We start from the raw sequence: 20,703 nt of genomic DNA, 5'->3' as shown, positions 1-20,703 counted from the left end.
CTATGGCGATGACCGCTTTAAAAAACATATTTGAGATGAATTAGAAAAGAACTGAATTAGAGAGATGCATCTCCGTTAACCAAAAAGCTATATAATTGAACATCTCTATTGTTAACTTTAAATATGTCTCCATGCAGGAAAGTGTCAAGCAGAGTCAGACAAAAGGCTTCGCTGCTTGGACCCCTAATAATAATAGGGAAGAATAATCAGAAAAAAAATAAAAGGGTTCCTGCAGCTTCGTTGCTTGGACCCCTAATAATAATAATAGGGATGAATAATCCGAAAATAAACAATAGGGTTCCGGCAGCTTCGCTGCTTTGACTCCTAATAATAATAATAGGGATGAATAATCAGAAAAGAAACAATAGGGAATTCTTATTCTTCCCTAATAATAATAATAGGGAAGAATAATCAGAACAAAAACAAAAGGGTTCCGCTTCGCTGCTTGGACCCCTAATAAATTCTGCATAACATTACACAAGTAGCTAATAACCATTCCTCACTAATGATCTAGGCAGCACTCATTCACTAGTAACATTACACTCCTGACATCTAGGCTAGTGTTATAATTTTAGCAACATGACTTTAGTTGATTTGAATGTTTTTCATTCACCATGGTTTAGTTAAACAAACAATAAAACATTTTGACTGTAGACTGTTATGTTGACTTACCTGTCGAGAAGTCGGCGTCTCTTTAAAAATCTTTGTCCCAATCATTAACACTTACCATATTTTGGTCCACTAGCATACCCTCGTTTTCTGGTGTCGCTGGTCACATTGTCCTTTTGATTCCCGTTTAATTCCCTTCCTTGGCAATGAGGATTTATTCTCATATAATGAAGAATAAATATAATCTTCCATCCGGGCATCAGTGCAATGCAGTTTTTTCTGCCGCAAGCACAACATGGCTGCCGCTATTAGGGTGACTCTGCCGTATGTATTCAGAAAGGCAGATTCTACGCTTACGAGAATATTTCGATTTGTTGGTGGAAGTAATAACCAGAGGCGGACAGAGTACACAGCTTCATTACTTGAGTAAAAGTACAGATACCCTTTGCTAAATTTTACTCAAGTACAAGTAAAAGTACAACAGTCAGATGTCTACTTAAAGGAACCGTATGTAAGAAATGTATTTCAATTAATCATAAAATGGCCCGGATATGTCACTAGACATTAAGAAATCATGTTCATTTCAAATACTTATATCACTGACAACAGTAGTCCGGCCAGGATATTGTCATTTAAAAAGTGAAGTTGCAGCCCTCAACTGATGTTGATGTTGTTTTTTGTCGTCATGTTGTGTTTTGGTCTGATGCGCCACCCTCTACCTATTTTTTAATCACAAAGTCAGTAGCGTTTCGGCATCCGGGTTGGCAACCTCGAGTCAGAGGGGAGGGGGAGGGCATACACCGCTCTACAGTAATTTGAAAGTGACTGCAGTACCAGTTTTGGCCACAATCTTACATATGGTTCCTTTAAGTAAAAGTACTGAAGTACTTGTTTTTAAAAGTACTTGAGTATCAAGAGTACAAGAGTAGCCTACATTTTCTAAATATTGCATTACTACTGCCACAGTGCTTACATTTATGTACCGAAATGTCCTACATGGAGTTATGAAAAATGTTAATTACCTTGGAGAATGTAAAAGGAATTGAAAGTAAAATCAAGTCATTTTCATCTTTTTACCATGTTGCCAGGGATGGGCCGTATTTCTAATACATGTATTTAAAATACGTATTTCAAATACAAAATACTATTTTGTAATTCAAACACTTGAAGCGAAAACTATCATAAAATTGTTCAGAAAATTTAAATAGTCTGGCAAGGTGGGGCCACAGGTTGGCACATTCCCGGGATGGACCTGCGGGGTGATTGCTGATAGGCTGTCCCAATCAGTGGTGCCTGCACAATCCAATCATGTTTGAGAGGGAAACAACAAATTGAGGGTTTCCGAGATTTTTCTTTTTTCCTTTTTTTTTTAGAAGAAGTAACGGGTACTCAAGGTTATGGATAGAAATGTAGTGGAGTAAAGAGAACAATATTTGCCTCTCAAATGTACAGTACTTGAGTAAAGTCATGAGTACTAAAATAAATGTATTTTAAAAGTACTGTAAAAAAGTACTGTAAAAAAAGTACTGTACTCAAGTAAATGTATTCCGTTACTGTCCGGCTCTGGTAATAATACATGAATAAGCACATATTTTTTGCTAAGAATCAACCCAAGAAATTGCACAATGTAGCTTTAAAGCCAGCTAGTGTGTTTTATATACAATCCAGTTGCTTAATAAAAATGTGTGGAACTTGAACAAGTGTATCTCTATGTTTCTGTTCACAGGGTATCTTCCCTACCAACTATGTTTACCTGAAGAGGGCTGTAGTCACTAACAGAGGGTAAATGATCTTTTTGTTGAATTTATTTTTAATGGTTGTATGGTATGTGTATGATGACATGTTGAACTTCACATGTTGACAACAGCCTCATTGGCTATTCCATTATAATAATAATAATAATAATAATAATAAGCTTTATTTGTATAGCACCTTTCATACACAAACGGGCCTGCGTTGTGAACTAGCAACGCAGCAATCTCTGGAAATGGTGGAATGTTACTGCAGTAATATTGCGTTCAATGCTGTAAATCCCTCTGTTCCAGAATATTTGGTTCATATCATCAATCTTTGGTTCAGGTGTCTGTGCAACAGGGCCCTGAAGGTCTAACAAAAGTTTAAGTATTTAGGCCTACGTAGGAATTAGGAAAGGAGGCTCAGCGCGAGAAAAAAATGCATTGCTTCTTCTGTACGGAAAACGTGCAATTTTAATTGGTCATCAATTGGAGTCCTGTGTATCGTAGCAACGAGAACAAGACTGTGCTGTGATGAATCCAGTGGGAAATTGATTTCATTTATCGTTTATTTTTTGTGTGTGTATGTCTCTACGTATGTGATAGAATTATTATTTGATACTAGCCTGGTCTTCTTTTTTCTTGGATGAATAATTTACTATCATTAATTAAACAACTCACTATTTTGTCATCCAAAATAAATATATCACTACAATGTTTTTTGCTCTTATAATTTATGTTGCCACACAAAATAGCTTCAAGTGGTATATCAATATTACTAAATATTTGAATAAATGACATGCTAAATACCAAATATTAAATACTTCAGGATAGATTTCAGCACTATGCCTACAATTCGGCCTATCTTCTCCATAGAATGCCATGCTCCAAAGTTGCACATTTGTTCCCATTAAACAAAATAACAGCCGAAATGATGTGAAACATTATTTAAAACAGGTCTAAAAAGCTAAAACCATATGTTTGTGAATTGAATTGTTCGGAACAGCATAAGAAATGCTATATATTATTCTTTGTCATGCAGCAATATTGACAAAAAAAAACCTAGATTAATATAGGCTACAAATTAAAAATACTATATGGTGAAGGTGGTGGAATTTCTAATATTGGAGTACAGAATATGTATTTCTTTGTTCCAGAGTTTCTATGGAGATATTTATCATGTATTGTATAGTGGATTTTTATTTCATTGGTTTCTCTTCTCTTCTTGAATCTCAAACTTGTTTTCAAGTATTCATTTCCAAATTTTACTTCATATGTTTTGTTTATTTGTTGTGATTATTTCTTCACTTATTTCTTATTTATTTTGCTGTGTATTATTTTGTGAGTTCTTATACAAAAGTTTACAGAAACATTAAAGAAATATACATTGCTTAAACCAGTGTTTCTCAAACTTTTTTGTGACAGACTAATGACAGACTATCGCGACCCAACTCGTGACTGTGGTAGTTAACAAACTTAAACAATGACCTCATACATTGCTTAAACAGTCTCTTCCATATTATGACTCCTCTTTCTGACTCTTTCTCTCTTATATTGGTTGTATAGGCAGTATGAGACAGTGGTACCCCTGGAGGACCCTGTTGTGGCAGAGGTGACATCCACATTGCAGGATTGGGCAGTTCTGTGGAAGCAGTTGTATGTGGTGAGCATATCTTTTTTACACTCTCATGCTATGTCATAACAACTGTCATAACAACAATAGCAATCTACCAATGACATTTTAATGCATTTTGCAAACTGTTTATTAAACCTGTAATGACAAAACGTTGAATTTTCCTATTAAAATACCTTCCACTTTTTGGCTTAAAAAACCTAGGTGCGAGCACTAAGGTTTCAGTGACCCATTGACAGATGTTACAGGTACTAGAGCTGAACCTTTCAGATGATCCATACTCTACGCATAACTGAATCTTATCAATCTAAACCCGAACTGCGATGTTCCAAACAGAGTGACTGTAGCAATGCCTAATGTCACTGCCTTCAGCACAGCGCTTTTTACTGTTAAACACCTGAAAAATATTAGGCTGCTGTTTTCTCTTCAGGACGAGCACTATGCTTGAATGATTTATGACTGAATGGAACATTTTTAAGCGCCAGAACTGCTTACCATGACAAAGTTTACACTAATCATCATCTTCTAATGTATCCTTATGTTGAGATGTCCATACTCTTTACCCTAAACTTATCAGAACTAACAGCAGACCTTACCGAACACAAAGGTGTAAAGCAGTCCCCTGTACAGTTAGCCATTCCAGAGTAATCCAATTTTGAATTTGCAGTAAATTTCGACATGCATGGATGTCTCCAAATTTGGGCTTTAAGTTTTACAATGTGTTTAAATTGTTCTACATGATTTCATAACGGGCCAAATACAAAATAAATGTTACAAATATCGCCTAGATATCGGTAAATCAGAGGACAGCTGACTAAGAGTTTGTGAAAGTAGCCTTAATGATCACAAAATGCTAAGCATGCATCTAGGCTATTTGAGTTTCTCAGTTTAAAGCTGAGCTGTGCTTATTTTGTTCAATACATGATTTCATAACAGGCCAAATATAAAATAAATGTTAAATATAGCATAGATATCTGTAAATATTAGATGATCAGATTATTTACAGTTCTATGTAATATGTCAGGTTTCATGTTTTTGTAATGTTTCATACAGTGATGCAGGTCTACTGCAGTGAATAGGCTAAATACAACTTTGATCATTTTTATAGCCGGGCAATTCCATGGAAAATTACGTTTTTTGTAACATCCATAACGCCAATAAAATGTGATGGTATGGTATGATGTGAATAATTACATGACATTTTAGCATTTGCTATTTATGGCTGAAGAATGTACATGAGAAAAAATGCACAAAAAAGGAATGGTATCATTCATATCATACAAATGCCAAGGCATTTCACTGGCGTTATGGATGTGACAAGAAGTCCATTTTCCGTGGAATTGCCCATCCTACTACTGTATAGTTAACTTTGGTGCCCTGACATGTGGCCTTTGTGCCCCCCACCAAATATGCCCAACTGAAGGCCAAGTGGCCTTGCCCCCAGAATGGTGAAATTCCAAGCCTGCTTGGATCCAAATAACAGTAATAGCAACCTTCAAGTCATGGTAGGGTAAGTTAAGCTATAAGCACATAGCCAATTAAACATGAAAAAGTGAACGGGACACTTTTTGAAACTATTTTAGCTTGTGTAGGCCTATCAGTGCTTTCTGAACATATTGAACACACTTTTAAAAATACCGTGATAATACCAAAAACCGTGATAATTTTGGTCACTATAAACGTGAGGTTAAATTTTCATACCGTTACATCCCTATATACATGTAGTTCGGTAGAGAGCCATTTGATTAAATTACGTAGTGTTTTGTGATTGACAACATGATTCAGACTGCATACTCTCCCTGGGCATATCTCTACAATGAAACAATAATACAGCATATCTAGGCTAATTCTATATTTATTATATATATATATATATATATATATATATATATATATATATATATATATATATATATATATATATATATATATTTAAATATATATATCTCTTGACCAGTATGTTTGTTTTGACTGAAAATGACACTGCCACATGCCATGTAGAAGCATGGAATCAGAAAAAGAAGCATTTTCATATTTTCATAACATTTTTATGAGAAATGGCGTGTCCAAAATTATTCATACCTGTTTTAAATAATCAATGGAAACCTCTTTATTTGTCACTACAGCTTTCAAAATGCTTTTTGTAATAACTACTAAGCTTCTCCATGTCTCCATAATGATTGTAGAACCCACATTTTTAGCAGTAATCTAGGTTTTTGAGGCAGGAACGATTCTTTGTCATCACTCTGGCTCTTTGCTCACTTTTTATGGATTGAGGTCTCGACTAGGCCACTCTAAAATGTTGATTTGGACGTTGGATATGGATATTAACTCTATTACTATTACAATGCACTCTCCCACCCTCACCCTGAACACTACAAAGTGATAAGCAATATCACAGTATACCCACTACAGCAAACTTAGTGTTGGTTGGTAGATAGTTGGTAGATAATGACTAAAATGTCATTTGTAAGGCATTCTGCTAGATTATGCTCCCCCACACTGCAAAAACTGCTTATTTAACAAAATCTAACCAAGTGTTATTAATCTTATATCAAGATAAGAAAAACTAGTTGGTATAGTTTTCAGTATAAAGAGACTTACCTAGCGCTTTCTTGTGAAATCATTTGACTTAATTTAAAAAATAATTCACTTATTTTAAGACATCTTATCTTGAAAACAAGCAAATTTGTCTGCCAGTGCGTTAAGCAAATTTGTCCTAAAAACAAGCAAATTTGTCTGCCAGTGCGTTGAGCTTATTTGTCTTGATAAGACTCCTTAAAATAAGTTAAAGTCTTCTGAAATTAAGTCAAAATGATCTTTTGAGAGGGCTCTAGGTAAGTCTTTTCATACTAAAAACTAGATTTTAGATTTAAAATTAGATTTTTTAATCTTAATATAAGATCAATAACACTTGGTTAGAATTCATTTTTTGCAGTGCATAAGAAAATGGTGTATATTTTAACATTTAAATGCATCAATTTGGTGCATTTAAAGGTTAGACTTGCTTATTTTTTTTATCTATGGATGGAAATATTTGTGCTGTAGCCTAAACTGTTTTGCACTTCAGATTTTTGAACATGCACACACAGGTGGAATAGTTATGATGATGATAGCCTACTGCAATAAGTTCACAACTACAAAGCATATTTGCTGAGGTTCATAGTTCAGAAATGGTCAAACATAGTTTACATTTCAGCACCCCATTAAATTATGCAGAAGTGGTCACTTGTGTTGTTCAGATGGTTAATGTAAGATAAGATAGTTATCTTGGTCATTGTAATGGCCATCTATAGGCTATATGCAACAGCTTCCTTTTTCATTCTGGGCTACCCATCTGGGAAAGTATGATTTGTTTTCCCTATATATAATTTTTAAATTAATGTCACTAGGAAGCATGCCAAAAATACATTTTCATATCTGTTTAGGATTGTCTGTAATCTGGCAATATATGAACCATGATGGTGGGATACTCTATGGCTAAACAAATGTTTGTAGGCGGCTACTGACTATAAACAGTATAGTTAACAATTCGGCCCAAAGTTGGAGACTATGTAGAAATTTGTTGCAATTTCAAAACCGGATTACTCGGGAACCGATTATTGTACAGAGGCATGCTTTATATCCTCATTCATGCTGTTTATTGTGATACAGTTCCGATTAGATTTCATGCAAATTTCATGAGAGCTTAGATTCCGCTCGTTCATTCCAATTTGTATACTTCACCTTCGACTGAATCTGTACGCTCCCACTTGAGCCTATCATTCAGCAGTACAATATTTCTTATCATTCATATGCCGATGACACACAATTATATATGTCTATATCTTCCAATAATCCTAGTCCAGTGAATGACCTCATCCAATGCATTTCTGCTATTAAAATTTGGATGGCCCTAAACTTGAAACTTCTTTTAATGATAATAAAACAGAGATTCTTTTAGTAGGTCCTAAGGTCTTGAGATATCAATTTCATTCATTGTTAACTCCCCTGTCTATAAAATCATGTGAGAATGTCAGAAATGTAGGTGTGATCTTAGAGGCTGATCTTAACTTTCAGAAGCACATATCTCATATTTCCAAGACTGTGTTTTATCATCTTAGAAATATATCTAAGGTTAGGTGCTTTTTAACTCAAGTAGACTCTGAAAAGCTGGTTCATGCCTTTATATCTAGTCGATTAGACTATTGTAACACAAGTTTTGCTGGAATGACAAAACAGACCCTAAACAAACTCCAGCTTATACAAAATGCCGCAGCCAGAGTATTAACAGAGAATGTCTGATAAGGGGAGAGCTGCCACTCTCGGAAAACTTCTGTTTTCTGAACTGGTTGCAGTTCCTTCTGTGGTTCCACATGAGGGCGCTCGTCCACGAGTGCAGAATGAATGGAGGTCTATGGAGCTGTACCCCTCAAAATCCACTTTTCTCAGGATATAATTTATTTTCAAGTAATTCGAATATTGTATTTCGAAAGGGGAGGCAAAGAAAATACACTTGATTGAGTATTATATTTTTTAAAGTCACTTAATTGTTCTAAAAAGCCTTTCAAACGTGTCTATGACTTCATTCATTAGCACAATGCTAGCGTGGTATGGGCAACAACGACCAAACCTGTAAGAAATCAAAAGGACATAAGTACTCGTTCAGTCAACTTTTGACCTATAACCCATGTTGAAGTTATACAAACTACAATCAAATCTGAGATTTGTCAACGACAACGACAAAAAAGAGACTTACCTAGCACTTTCTTGTGAAAACATTTGACTTAATTTAAAAAAAGTTTGACTTATTTTAAGACATCTCATCCTGAAAACAAGCAAATTTGTCTGCCAGTGCGTTAAGCAAATTTGGCCTAAAAACAAGCAAATTTGTCTGCCAGTGCGTTGAGCAAATTTGTCTTGATAAGAGTCCTTAAAATAAGTCAAAGTCTTCTTAAATTAAGTCAAAATGTTCTTTTGAGAGGGCGCTAGGTAAGTCTTTTAATACTAAAAACAATACCAAATAGATTTTTTAATCTTAATATAAGATTAATAACACTTGGTTAGAATTTATTTTTTGCAGTGTAGTACGGAGTGGCCAGGCTCTCCATAGACGGGCTCTGGTACAAACCAGAACACAAAGATCTCATCACATCAATCCAGTATTAAAATCACTCCATTGGCTCTCAGTAAAGCAAAGAATTGATTTTAAAATACTAATGATTATTTTTAGGAGTAGCTCCCTCATTGCATATATACCAGCCATTCATTCACTTATTATATGCATTTTAATCTCCATCTTTTTATGTCAATCTAGTCTTTATTGTTTGGTCATTTATTGTGTCCCTTTCTTTTGGAGCACATTGGGTCTGTGCTTGTCACATGAAATGTTTTATATAAGTAAAGTTGATTTGAAACTGACTATTCAAATTTCATTTATTTAAATGACTCAGTTTATTTAATATGTGGGCTAGGCAATATGAAATACCTGAATGTGGTTAATGTGTGTTGAGGCACACCTGCTCCCTGATCTTGACTTCAAGCTCATCCTGCTTGTCGCGCAAAAATTCTCCTCTGCAGGAGCTGCCTGTGCGAGGCGATTTCTCGCGCGACAGAGGAAATTACATCATTTTGACGTCACACTATGTTGGGAACAATTTGCGAATTCTTGGAAGTTGAAACACCAATGGAGGCTGGAGGGCCCAACTCTTCGCTAACCCCCATAGCAGCCCATTCATTTAGGATTTTTTTGAAATCCCATAACTTCATACAACATATATCCTGTGCTGATGTTGTAGTTTCTGTATTATCTACATAAACAATACAAGGCAAAACAGGCTCAACTACCTCATACGTAACATTGGGTTCCCGGAAGAAGAATATTTAGCATGTCCGGTTGTAGGGAAGCTAACTCTTTTTATCGCAAAGTAGGGAGATAACCGTGTTTGGATAAGAAGCTCAGTCCAGCCAGCTCCGTGCTCATAAGCAAAACCAATGGGAAAACTATGTAGCCTACAAGACTATTGTATGTTAAGATAAAGCATTACATAGAGGCAGTTAAACCTAATAAAAAAACGCCACTTCATTTCAGAGGTTTTCGATGGATTGACAGTAGGCTAGATCGGAAAGGGGGAAAGGAGATTATAACTTTTTTTTTGCTTTGCCATTGACTGTGCTTGAAGATGATTATGTCTTGTAGTTTCAACATGAACACAACTTGATCATGTGTGATGATGATGTTAATAAAATTAATAATAATAACTAAATAAATGCTTAATTTTGATGACTTTGAAGGCGAAGGAAGTGTGAGGAGAATTTCTGTGTGAACCATCTATCAGACGAGTTACAAGATTGAATTTGATGGCTATCACAAAGTTAGAGTCTGAGCAGTACGATGGGAGGCCAATTGAAAAACCATTCAAATTTGTGTCAGTGCCCTCCCATTTCTTTTACAGTCTATGGTCGGGAATGGTGACTGTAAATAGGCCTTGATCTTGGCTTCAAGCTCGTCCTGCTTGTCGCGCAACACTGAAAAAAAATCTCCTATGCAGGAGTTGCCTGCGCAAGGCTGAAATTTCTCATGTGACAGAGGAAATTATGTAATTTTGATGTCACACTGTCGTGCGACAGGTCAGGAATGGTGACTGTAAATAGGCCTTAACACCTTTTAACACAGTTTAGTTTGAAATGTGACACTCTACTATTTACAAAGATTTATAACACGATGTGCCAGCATTTTAAGTGTCAGTTACTCTGTAGCTAATACCCACAGAGTAACATGTAGCGTTACAGAATATGACCGCCGCTTAGTCCTCCACGATTTGTCTCCATCTCCTACTCTTGCAAATCATGTGCATGTAAATGTGTATGTGTGTGCATGTGTGAATTTGCTTTTAGTGTGTGTGTTTGTTTGTGAGTGTGTGTGTGTGTGTGTGTGTGTGTGTGTACATGCATGTATGCATGCCTGTGTATGTGTTTGTGTGTACATTCGTGTGGGTGTGTGTTTATGTGTGTGTGTGTTAGGGGGCTAATGGTGTGTGTGTGTGCATGCGCACGTGCGTATGCATGCCTGTGTGTGTTTGTGTGTGCATTCATGCGGGTGTGTGTATGTTTATGTGTGTCTGTTTGTGTGTGTGCATGCATGTGTGCAAATCACAAATAAGTGGATATGGGCTAGGTTGATGCGGGCTCTTGAGATTACCATACATAAACATTTTGTCATCCTGGGTGCAATGGTTCAGGTAGTTATCTAGCAAAAAACTGCATTTTTCAGGTTCTGCCTGGCGCTGTGGGGGGTGCATGTATGTAAATGTGTTTTATGTAGTTTGTGGAGGACTGGTTCAGAAATGTCACATCCATAACACCAGTTTTCCCTACCAAAATGACGCATAGTTTCAAAAACACACTTTTTGTGTTCATTCAAGTCTCCTTCATGCTACATACAATGGTTTCGGCAGTTTCCTTAAAAAATCAGAGTTTGTAGAAAACCTGTAATTTATCATAAAGGTAATATTTTGTGAACTTGATGTTGGGTAAAATTCTTTGATCTTAGAATATTTTAACATTATTTTTAAGTTATTTTGTATGAATATAATCCCTTTTGCCATGTCTCAGTTTCTTTTACTAACCACCCCATTCCTCTCTCTCCCAGCAAAAACACAAAGTAGACCTCTTCTACAAGCTGTGTCATGTTATGAATGAGCTGATTGACCTGCGGAGGCAACTGATATCTGGTCATCTAACTCAAGATCAGACCTGTGATGTGAAGCGCCACATAACAGTACGTCTGGACTGGGGCAATGAGTAAGTGCCTTTTAAAAATTCCATACACCTAGCACAGAATGTATTTGAAGTATGAATTAGTCAAAAGAACTACAATGAAGAAGAGTCTTGCATCCTGAATGATCTTTAATGAGAAATGTAAACAGCAAGAATTTGGATTTTGTGAAAAATACAGTGAATATTAAGCAAATGAACTAAAAGCAGGCGACTTAGACATCCATTGTTACATCTATTATGGGTTAATCAAGAAATAAATCTCAGGACGCAACAATCTACATTGGTGGTTACATTGAGCCCAATGAAGTTCACTGACTTGACAAGCACAGTGAAATGTTCATGGAGGCATCTTGTATCAGTGTTGTTAGGTATCAGTGTGGTGGTTTTGATGTACCCTGATGTGTTACAATAGGTTGTTGGTTATGATTACTGTTTTTTCTGGACTATAAGGCACTTTTTTCATAGTTTGGCCGGTCCTGCGACTTATAGTCAGGTGCGACTTATATGTAAGGGATAACAGACGCCGAGGTGTCCTGTTATACGGAATTAATGGACGAGGGCGAGAGGCAAAGAACAGGCTCAACCGTCGTCCTACTATGGTTGTTATAGTTACCATTCATAAGCACTGATATGGAACGGTGATTAAACTTTTTTTACCAGATCTACTTCATAGGTGTCCCGTTATTCAGAATTAAAAGCCACCCCACCAGCCAATCAGAAAAGAGTATTTCTTCTCTCCGGGTGATAAATCAAAATATATATAATTTAACATGTTGTTAAATGTTCATTCCTGCTGATTGACATGAATCTCTGCATAATCCAAGGTAACATTACCGTCTACAGCCACTAGAGGGCGCTCTAGGCTTGTGACTCGCTGGCTTGTTAAGTTAATTTAGCCTATTCAGCCTCCCTGGCACTTCCCATGTTCAACACAGCCAACATAGCATTTCGCTAATCGTTAGCATCTAGCTAACAAATTGCACAGCAAAGGACAACGGCAGTTCAAACGAGGGTAAGCAAACAAACGTCTAGTCATTGTTAATATTCCACATCTGGCAGAAAGGAGACATCATCACAACAAACTGTGCAATCAGGAACTGACATTTTAATTTCCTTGTCACCAAGCTACATAGCTGCCAACTCTCACGCATTGGCCGTGAGACACACGCCTTTGATTAGTTTCACACACTCACACGCCACACCCCCGATTTCTCATGCTGAAGTGTCAACCCGGTTGGTCAGATGCCTGAAAAATGAGTTTAGCCTATCTATAGATCTACCTGTTGAGCCACGATTATGCTTTCAGAGACGGTGAGAGGGTTCAAGAGCACCCCGTCTGTGGAATTTTCTAAATTTTCCTCATTTGCAATGCTACTTCAGAAGCCGTCCCAGGCGCATTCCCCCCGCATTTCCCCGGCTTTAGGTATGCTTTGAGTATTATTGAGTATTTTTCACGCTGAAGTGTCAACCTGGTAGGTCAAATACCTGGCAGATGAGGTTCAACTAAACTAAACCTATACATATGATATCACACATCAGGTCACACATGCAGAATCTAAGCTTTCCAATGATATTAGCGCCAAGTTGCTGTGATAAATGGTTCATGAGAAAATTAACATTGAACCGACGTGCAATTTAGGCTAATCATATTTGCATTTTGCACACAGTGCACACCCATTACTCTCGGTTTAATATTTCACTAACCCTTCACACAACACGTGGCAAACCCAATATCACAATAAACATCAAACGTACCGAATACGAGGATCTAAAGCATGCCTCTGTGCAATAAGTGGTTCCTGAGTAATCCGGTTTTGAAATTGCAACACATTTCTACATAGCCTCATTGGGGTGAAATTATAATGTATTCTAATGTAAACTATTTGTCAGTAGGCCTACATAAATTTTTGTAAATTGCTCAGCCATAGATTATCCCACTATCATGGTTCTTATATTGTCAGGTTCCAGCCAATCCCATTACAGATAAATAAATATATTTATATTGGCATGCTTCCTAGTGACATTAATGCAAAAATATGAAGAATCAAATAATGAGACACAAATATTGATATAAAGCCTGACATAAGCCATATGCAAACATTCGCATCATGCAGATATGGGTACATCCTGAAAAAGGAATAGCATGTAGGCTATAGGCTATGGCTATTACAATGACCAATATATTATCATAAATAAACTAGCTGAATAACACAGGTGACCACTTCTGCATAATTTCATGGAGTGCTGAAATGTACAGACATTTTTGAACATTTCTGAACTGTGAAATGTAGCATATGTTTTTGTGGTTGTGAACTTATTGCAATATCACCTATCAACTATTCCACCTGTGTGTGCATGGTTATAATTCTGAAGTGCAAAATAGCTTAGGCTATAGCACAAATATTTCCATAAAAATAAGCCTAAGTCTGAGCTTAGTCTGACCTTTGATTTTATTTTGAAAGTGCACCTGATTGATGCATTTAAAAGTTAAAATATACAAACATCTCTTAAATTCTTACAAAACACCCACCCACTTTTTAAAATTGTTAGTTTGGACACCCCCACTTTTGCCGTGTGAAATACCAGTGCTGTTTTCAGCATCTGTTTAGTGCTTCATTGTCATTGGATTCTCCCATTTGCGCGTAAATCGCTCATAAACTTTTTTTTTTGTTACACGCATTCTCCCATTCCTCTTCTGTCACACACACAGTGACAAGCGCCAAATCCCCCGCAGTGTTGAAGAGATCAGTCATCCCCTCACTTTTGATAAGGTAAAAAGCCTTATAGGTATGCCAAATAAATAATAACCTATAGGTTTACGCTAGGCTATGTAAAACTCCCCATTAACAGCATCACGTCACTAACCACACAATCTCTATTCACTCTGTTGGCTATCTGAAGCCAGTTTGTCTACTTAGATAGTGTAAATCCTCAAATTATGGCCGGGGTCTTAAGACAAAGTACAGGCCTTTAGGGGCAGGATTGTATTCGAGACAGCCCTTTATTTCTTATGCGAGTTTTATTTTGAGCCATGCGTTTCTTGGAGCGGCATACTGGTAGGCCTTCAAAAGCATGACATTTTCGGTTTAGTTTGATATTTAATTTACTTTTGGACTGTTTGATTATATTTTTAAATGTTGGGACTGATGGGCACTGAAATCTGGGGAGGTATTTGATGATCACTATTACGTATGTAGTTGAAAGAGTGTTGGGATTTCAAACAAACCTTTCATGCGTTCATTGAAGGTCCGCGGTGCTATAATGGAAACCTTATTGCGTAGCCAAGTAGCCTATATATTGAGTTATTTTTAAATTATGCATGATTTCCTCTTTATTAATTTCGTAGGCTGGCTTCATTTTGTTATATAGAAATATCTAAATAACCTGTTAAATGTACCAGAATTCAGGAAATTGCATCTAGTCCAAAAAAATATTTCTGGGGGAGGACCCCCATACCCCCTGCTAAAATGTCCCACCCACTTTCAGAATGCCTCCGACGCCCATGGTCCTACTACAGTGGGTCCCAGTTAAAAATTGACACTTCATTCACGATCATGGTGAATGGTGAAATGTAAGTACAACTGCAGCCGCTTGGGGGCAGCATAGTCCGCTGTGGAGTTCCACGGTCGAACCAGACGGCGCATTCGACAGCAAGGGCTGTGATTGGCCGAGTTTTCAGTGCGTTTCTCTGTGTTTTTAGCAGCCCCTGCAACATGCTAGTCCACTGTAGCCTAAGCCTTGTACATAATGTTAAACATAGTTTTGGATTCAGTGGCAAGATTTCTTGATTGTACAGTGTCTGTCTCTCAGTAATGTTTTAAAATGAGAGCTTCGTCAGCTGGCAGTAGGCTACTTTGTCGGTAGTCATGAGAAGTTTGCTTGCTAACAGAACATAAATATGCTGCCCAGAAACCTTGTGAATAGTTCTGATTTTTTTTACTACACTAACGAGGTTGAAATATAGACTTTGCCTACAGCATCTCCTTAACAGTAATGTTAACAAAATGACAGCATTCATATGACAAAGAAAAACGAATTCGGTCACTCAAGACTGTGCCACAGCAACCAGTGTAGGCTACAGTCCTACCCAATAGGCCTACTCAAAGTAGATAGCGTTGTCTGACGGTCGAGTGGGTTAATGCACGTATTTCCAGAACAGGTCTGCAACTTTCAGGTAGTTCTGAGTTCGAATCTAGGCAGGAGCAGAGCCATATAAAGGCCTAGGCCTATTGTTATCATTTTTTGCAAGGTGTTGCTCCTTGCAATACTTGTTTATAAGACGTTTGGTGATTAATTGATAGCTGTTTTTGGGACACGTTAAATGTTCTTTATAATGAGCGCATCCGGGGAGTAAAACGACTGTTACGGGCTGTTACAACTGTAGGCTACAATGATTGCAATACAAAAATATGCCCGTGTTAGTTTAGTTAGTTTTGCACTTTTGCCTCATGTGTTTTCAGGTTTGAGGGCTTTTTTGGCAAGATTGACCTTGGTTAGACTCTGCATATGTTATTTCTCCGTATGGAAAATAAAGTCAATTTTCGACACACGTCTGTTATTAGTTCAATAACAAGTGTTGCTTGTTAAAACATGTGACTAGTGAAACTCAAATGATTTTAGAAATATTTAGCCAAAGCCAAAAAGTGTTAGAGAGAAGGAGAGACGCCGGTGCAGCTCAGATGTCTTCTTAATTTTCTTTATTCTTTAGTAAAAGGTGCAGAACATTATTAAACTTTGACTAACGTTTCGATGTTCGTTAGTCAAAAACATCGACACATCGAAATGTTAGTCAAAGTTTAATAATGTTCTGCACCTTTTACTAAAGAATAAAGAAAATTAAGAAGACATCTGAGCTGCACCGGCGTCTCTCCTCTCTAAAATATCTGTCCTGGCCTGGTTGCAACGGATTGTGGCCAAACGACAGAAGCGCGGAGAACCCTCCTTTGTCTACCAAAAAGTGTTACTTTGTGCCCCGCGCTCCCCCACTGCTTGTGAAAGAAGGGGAGGGGGGCTTAACGTGAAAAAGCTTAGGCCTAATGTCACAAAACGGCAACGAGTCGTTTTAGGCTACAGGCCTTCATAATGGTAGGCTACAGGAAGTGGGGGTAGGGTATGGGATGACCAGAGCTGTTGCTTGCAGTTTGTTAAATAAAGCGATGCAGATTACATTATTTATTACTTTACACATAGCCAAGGCTACCGTCGGTGTATTTTAATAGTAGCCTAGTCTAATAAGCTACACCAGCTTGCCTTTAAGAGGGGAAATTCAATTGTATAGCCTATAACATTAGCTGAGTCACATATTTGGCCATATGGTGTTTATCATAGGCTACATCACGAAACCAAATAGTGTAACAAAGGCGAACACTTTAACAGGGGGAATTAATTGGGCATGAATCATTGTGCTGAACGGTATTTGTCAATGAGCAGAAACACACGACATTCAAACTATTGATAAGATGTACTGGTCTGTATCTATAGGCTAACATTGGACAAATAAATGACACTGACTCGCCATATCCTGACTCAGGAAAAAAAACATTTTCTTGCTTTGCCGCAAACTCAGCAATGAAATCATAGGCCAGTTTGCAGGTAGCCTAACGTCTTTTTCATAGAAGGGAGAGCCCAGTCTCTCCTGTGACATGGAGGTGCGCAAATAGTTTTTAATAGCCTGTTCAACTTCGAAAAGCTTCGTTCACCCGATGCCAGTCACTGATCGCAATTTCAAAGTTCGGAAAGCTTCATCTTTTTAAGTTTTAAGTGCAGTAGGCCCCTATCTGCCCCCTTTGGAATTATATCTCGAGCCTATTATAAGGTCCAGTGCGTTATGTCCTGGGATTCGGATGTGCTCAAAAAGAAAAGAAAAAACACTTTTTTATAGATGGTTATGAGGAGCAATGTGAGAGAGAAATTTGATGATCATTGATCGTTGTTTTGGGACGTTAAGCCTTTTCCATAGGCGTCAGTGAAGGAGATTGAAGAATGACCATTTTTTTATACGAAAATATTTCTTAACTACAAAAACTCCGTGTCTAAAAACTCAGTGTCATTCAGACTCAACCCTCTTGTTGTTTTATTATCTTTTTCGTTGTCATTTGAACGTTGGCAAGCAGGCATGTTGCGGTTGCAATTTAAGTGAAATTTCTACAGTAGGCCTACAACATGCTTGTTAGGCTGGGCTACTATCAATGTACTTGTACAGGTAAATGTTCAACAATTGCTGGTGTACAGGTTATATAATCAATTAGCTAAATCATCTGTCCAGCTGTTTAAACATATTTTCGTGCTACATTCAAACGCAAAAGGTGCTTTGATATATTTTTCGTTTGAACGTCGGCAAGCAGGCATGCTTTGGTTGCAATGAATGAGGATAATTGCTTTTTTTTGCATTATTTTGAATATGACTCGCTCCAGTCTCAACAGCACGTATTTTTTCCACACTCTAAGTTCTAACACACATAGGCCTATCCCCTCTCGCTTTCTCTCTCTCCATCCCTGCACACGGTGCTTTCTTAAAGGAGCTGCACCATTTTACAACAATTGCATCTACATTTTCATATTAGAATGTTTTGTCAAGTGTAAGCTTAAACTACCGTGATCAATTTAAGTTCCCGTGCCCCCGCTGCGTCATGGAAGCAGTAAGTCAGTCGCATCAAAAATAGTAGTGGCACCCAAGTGACACCTTGTGGTTGTTTGTGTCTGCAGTTTGTGCCATTTCTGCTGAGAAAATGGGGTGCGTGATTCATGAAGGAACCCGTCCAAACTTAACGGGGACCCACTGTAGTAGGCTATATCCCTTAGATACCAATGTTAATTTAACTCTGGGACCCTGGTCCCAGGGATGGATTACTGTACGGGCCTTCCGGGCCCAGACCCAGGGGCCCAAGGTGTCAGGGGGCCCTGAAGCCCAAGCCTTTGCATGGAATCATTGCCTCAATATCAACACATCAGGATGTAGGCTATGAATCTGATTGAATTTACTATTGGCATATGCGACAATTAGTGGGGAGCCCTTAATACATGTGGGGCCTGGGGCACGAAAGTTCATAATCCGTCCATGCCTGGTCCCTACACCTGAGAACCACTGATGTATGTTTTTTTTACTGTACGGTATAATGCTGAATGAGCCAAACAAAAATTTCCGCAGCAAAATTTGGGTTGGCCCCACCAAATCTCACTCCAAGGTTTTTTGAAAAGTTGGCAGCCCTGAAGCTAACCAACTTCAAGCTGGCAAATTGTGTAGCCTAGCTGAATAACTGTGTTACGTTAACATACCTATCGGATACCTATTCAGTCCCGTCTTAAGAACCTTTAACACTTAAGAACGACCGTTAACTATCCGTAAAAGCGTACCGTCACACTTTTGTGTTTGTCTTCATTAACATGAATCTTTTTGGCCTCTGTGTCCAGTTACATAGTCTCTGTCTGTGTTTGGTTTTGGATTTTGTGAAATAACTTACATTTTTAAATAAATGTGACTTCTAGTCCGGTGCGACTTATATATGGTTTTTCCTCTTCATGATGCATTTTTTGACTGATTTTTTGGCGATTTATACTCCGGAGCGACTTATAGTCCAGAAAATACAGTACTTGTATGGTTGGCTGCTGTGAGAAATTACTAACAAATATCACAAGGAATGTACAATGTCTGAGTATGAATATCTAGCATAATGCATTGAAAATCCAATTAAGTGCATTTCTGACATTAATCATTTTCATTCTTTCAAGGGCCTCTAAATGTTGATTTATTGCAAAAAAGTAGGCTAAAGATATTGTAAATGCTTAATAAGCCATTCACAAGTTATTAATAGATGGTTAGTTATGTATTAATTAGCCATTAGATCAAAGAATAATGCTGCTCCTGAAATGTCAGACTCTTGCAAGCGCTCTCCCTGTCAAAAACCTGCAGAGCTTTTCAACCTGTGCGAATTCTCCCCTCTGTCATTTATGCGTGATAGAGGGAGTTACGCATTTTGGGAGGAGCAACCCCAAAATCTAGGCACATTCTGCCACTGGCTTAAGCACCTTTTCAGCTACGCGCTCCTGAGGGCTGTATTAAGGTTGAGTGCCACTACAAGGTGAAACAGCATATTGCTCGATGTCGGCAGTAGGCCTAGTTCTAAATATATGTAGGTTACATAGAACGTTACAAATGAATATTACAGTATCACATTTGGTGCTTTAATATGCTGATGCGCTGTTATGTTTTTCCCCATTACAGTGTCACACGGTGGCATATTTCCCAACATTTCTTTATGCATGAGGCTACAGTGTGCAGTGCTTCGACTTGGCCAGCTTCACTCGCGGTCCGCACGCGGTATCACGCGACTTTAATTTGTATTTTTCCAGTGACGCTGCAACAACGCTGCAACAACCCAAACAACCGGTAGATGTCTCTTGTGAGCAGGGTGTCTCGTAAAAAGAAATGGAGCCTGGAAAACCCTACAAAGACTTCACTACAGACTTTAGCAGACTGGTTTAGAAATAATTTAATAGCCAGAAATATGCCTGCCCTGCCCTAATAAAGAAATATTTGGTTAACTGCAAGTGAATCCCGTTTGCAGCCGTACAAGAAACGCAGGACAAATTAAACATTCTGGTTTTCTCCAAATGCAACGATGATAGACAAACATCATTTGGACAAAATATAGAGCATATTAACCTCCATTGCTCAGCCAAATGCCTTCCTGTTACGTCCTGTTATCACAGAGTTACAGGCGATAAACGATTTTTGATGGTCACAAGTTTACTAAATTAGCGGTTTATTTTTTTGATTATTAAAGAGTGTTTTTCATTTAAAGGTTTAACTTCGTGCTTATTCAGTAGAGCATTTAGTGCTCTTCCCAATCCCAGACGTTCACATTGCATGTTTGTTTGTAATGGATGCAACCGTAAGAGAGGCTACGCGTTTGACGGCAATGAGTTGTTAACAGACATGAACCAAGACATAGGCTATAGCCCCGCAGCAAT

General features: G+C 37.8%; 1 protein-coding gene across 1 annotated transcript in view; it reads left to right on the top strand.

Annotated features, from left to right (window-relative positions):
• Positions 1–20,703, top strand: part of dock3 (dedicator of cytokinesis 3) — a 576,384-nt gene that overhangs the window by 84,227 nt on the left and 471,454 nt on the right. Inside the window, exons 4-6 of the mRNA XM_042088883.1 lie at positions 2,336–2,391; positions 3,909–4,005; positions 11,606–11,757. Coding sequence (XP_041944817.1) covers positions 2,336–2,391; positions 3,909–4,005; positions 11,606–11,757 — 305 coding nt within the window. The remainder of the gene's footprint in view (positions 1–2,335; positions 2,392–3,908; positions 4,006–11,605; positions 11,758–20,703) is intronic.

The sequence above is a fragment of the Alosa sapidissima genome, chromosome 4 (genome assembly GCF_018492685.1).
Source record: "Alosa sapidissima isolate fAloSap1 chromosome 4, fAloSap1.pri, whole genome shotgun sequence".
Classification (NCBI taxonomy): Eukaryota; Metazoa; Chordata; class Actinopteri; order Clupeiformes; family Clupeidae; genus Alosa; species Alosa sapidissima.
This window is presented reverse-complemented; position numbering and strand designations above follow the sequence as displayed.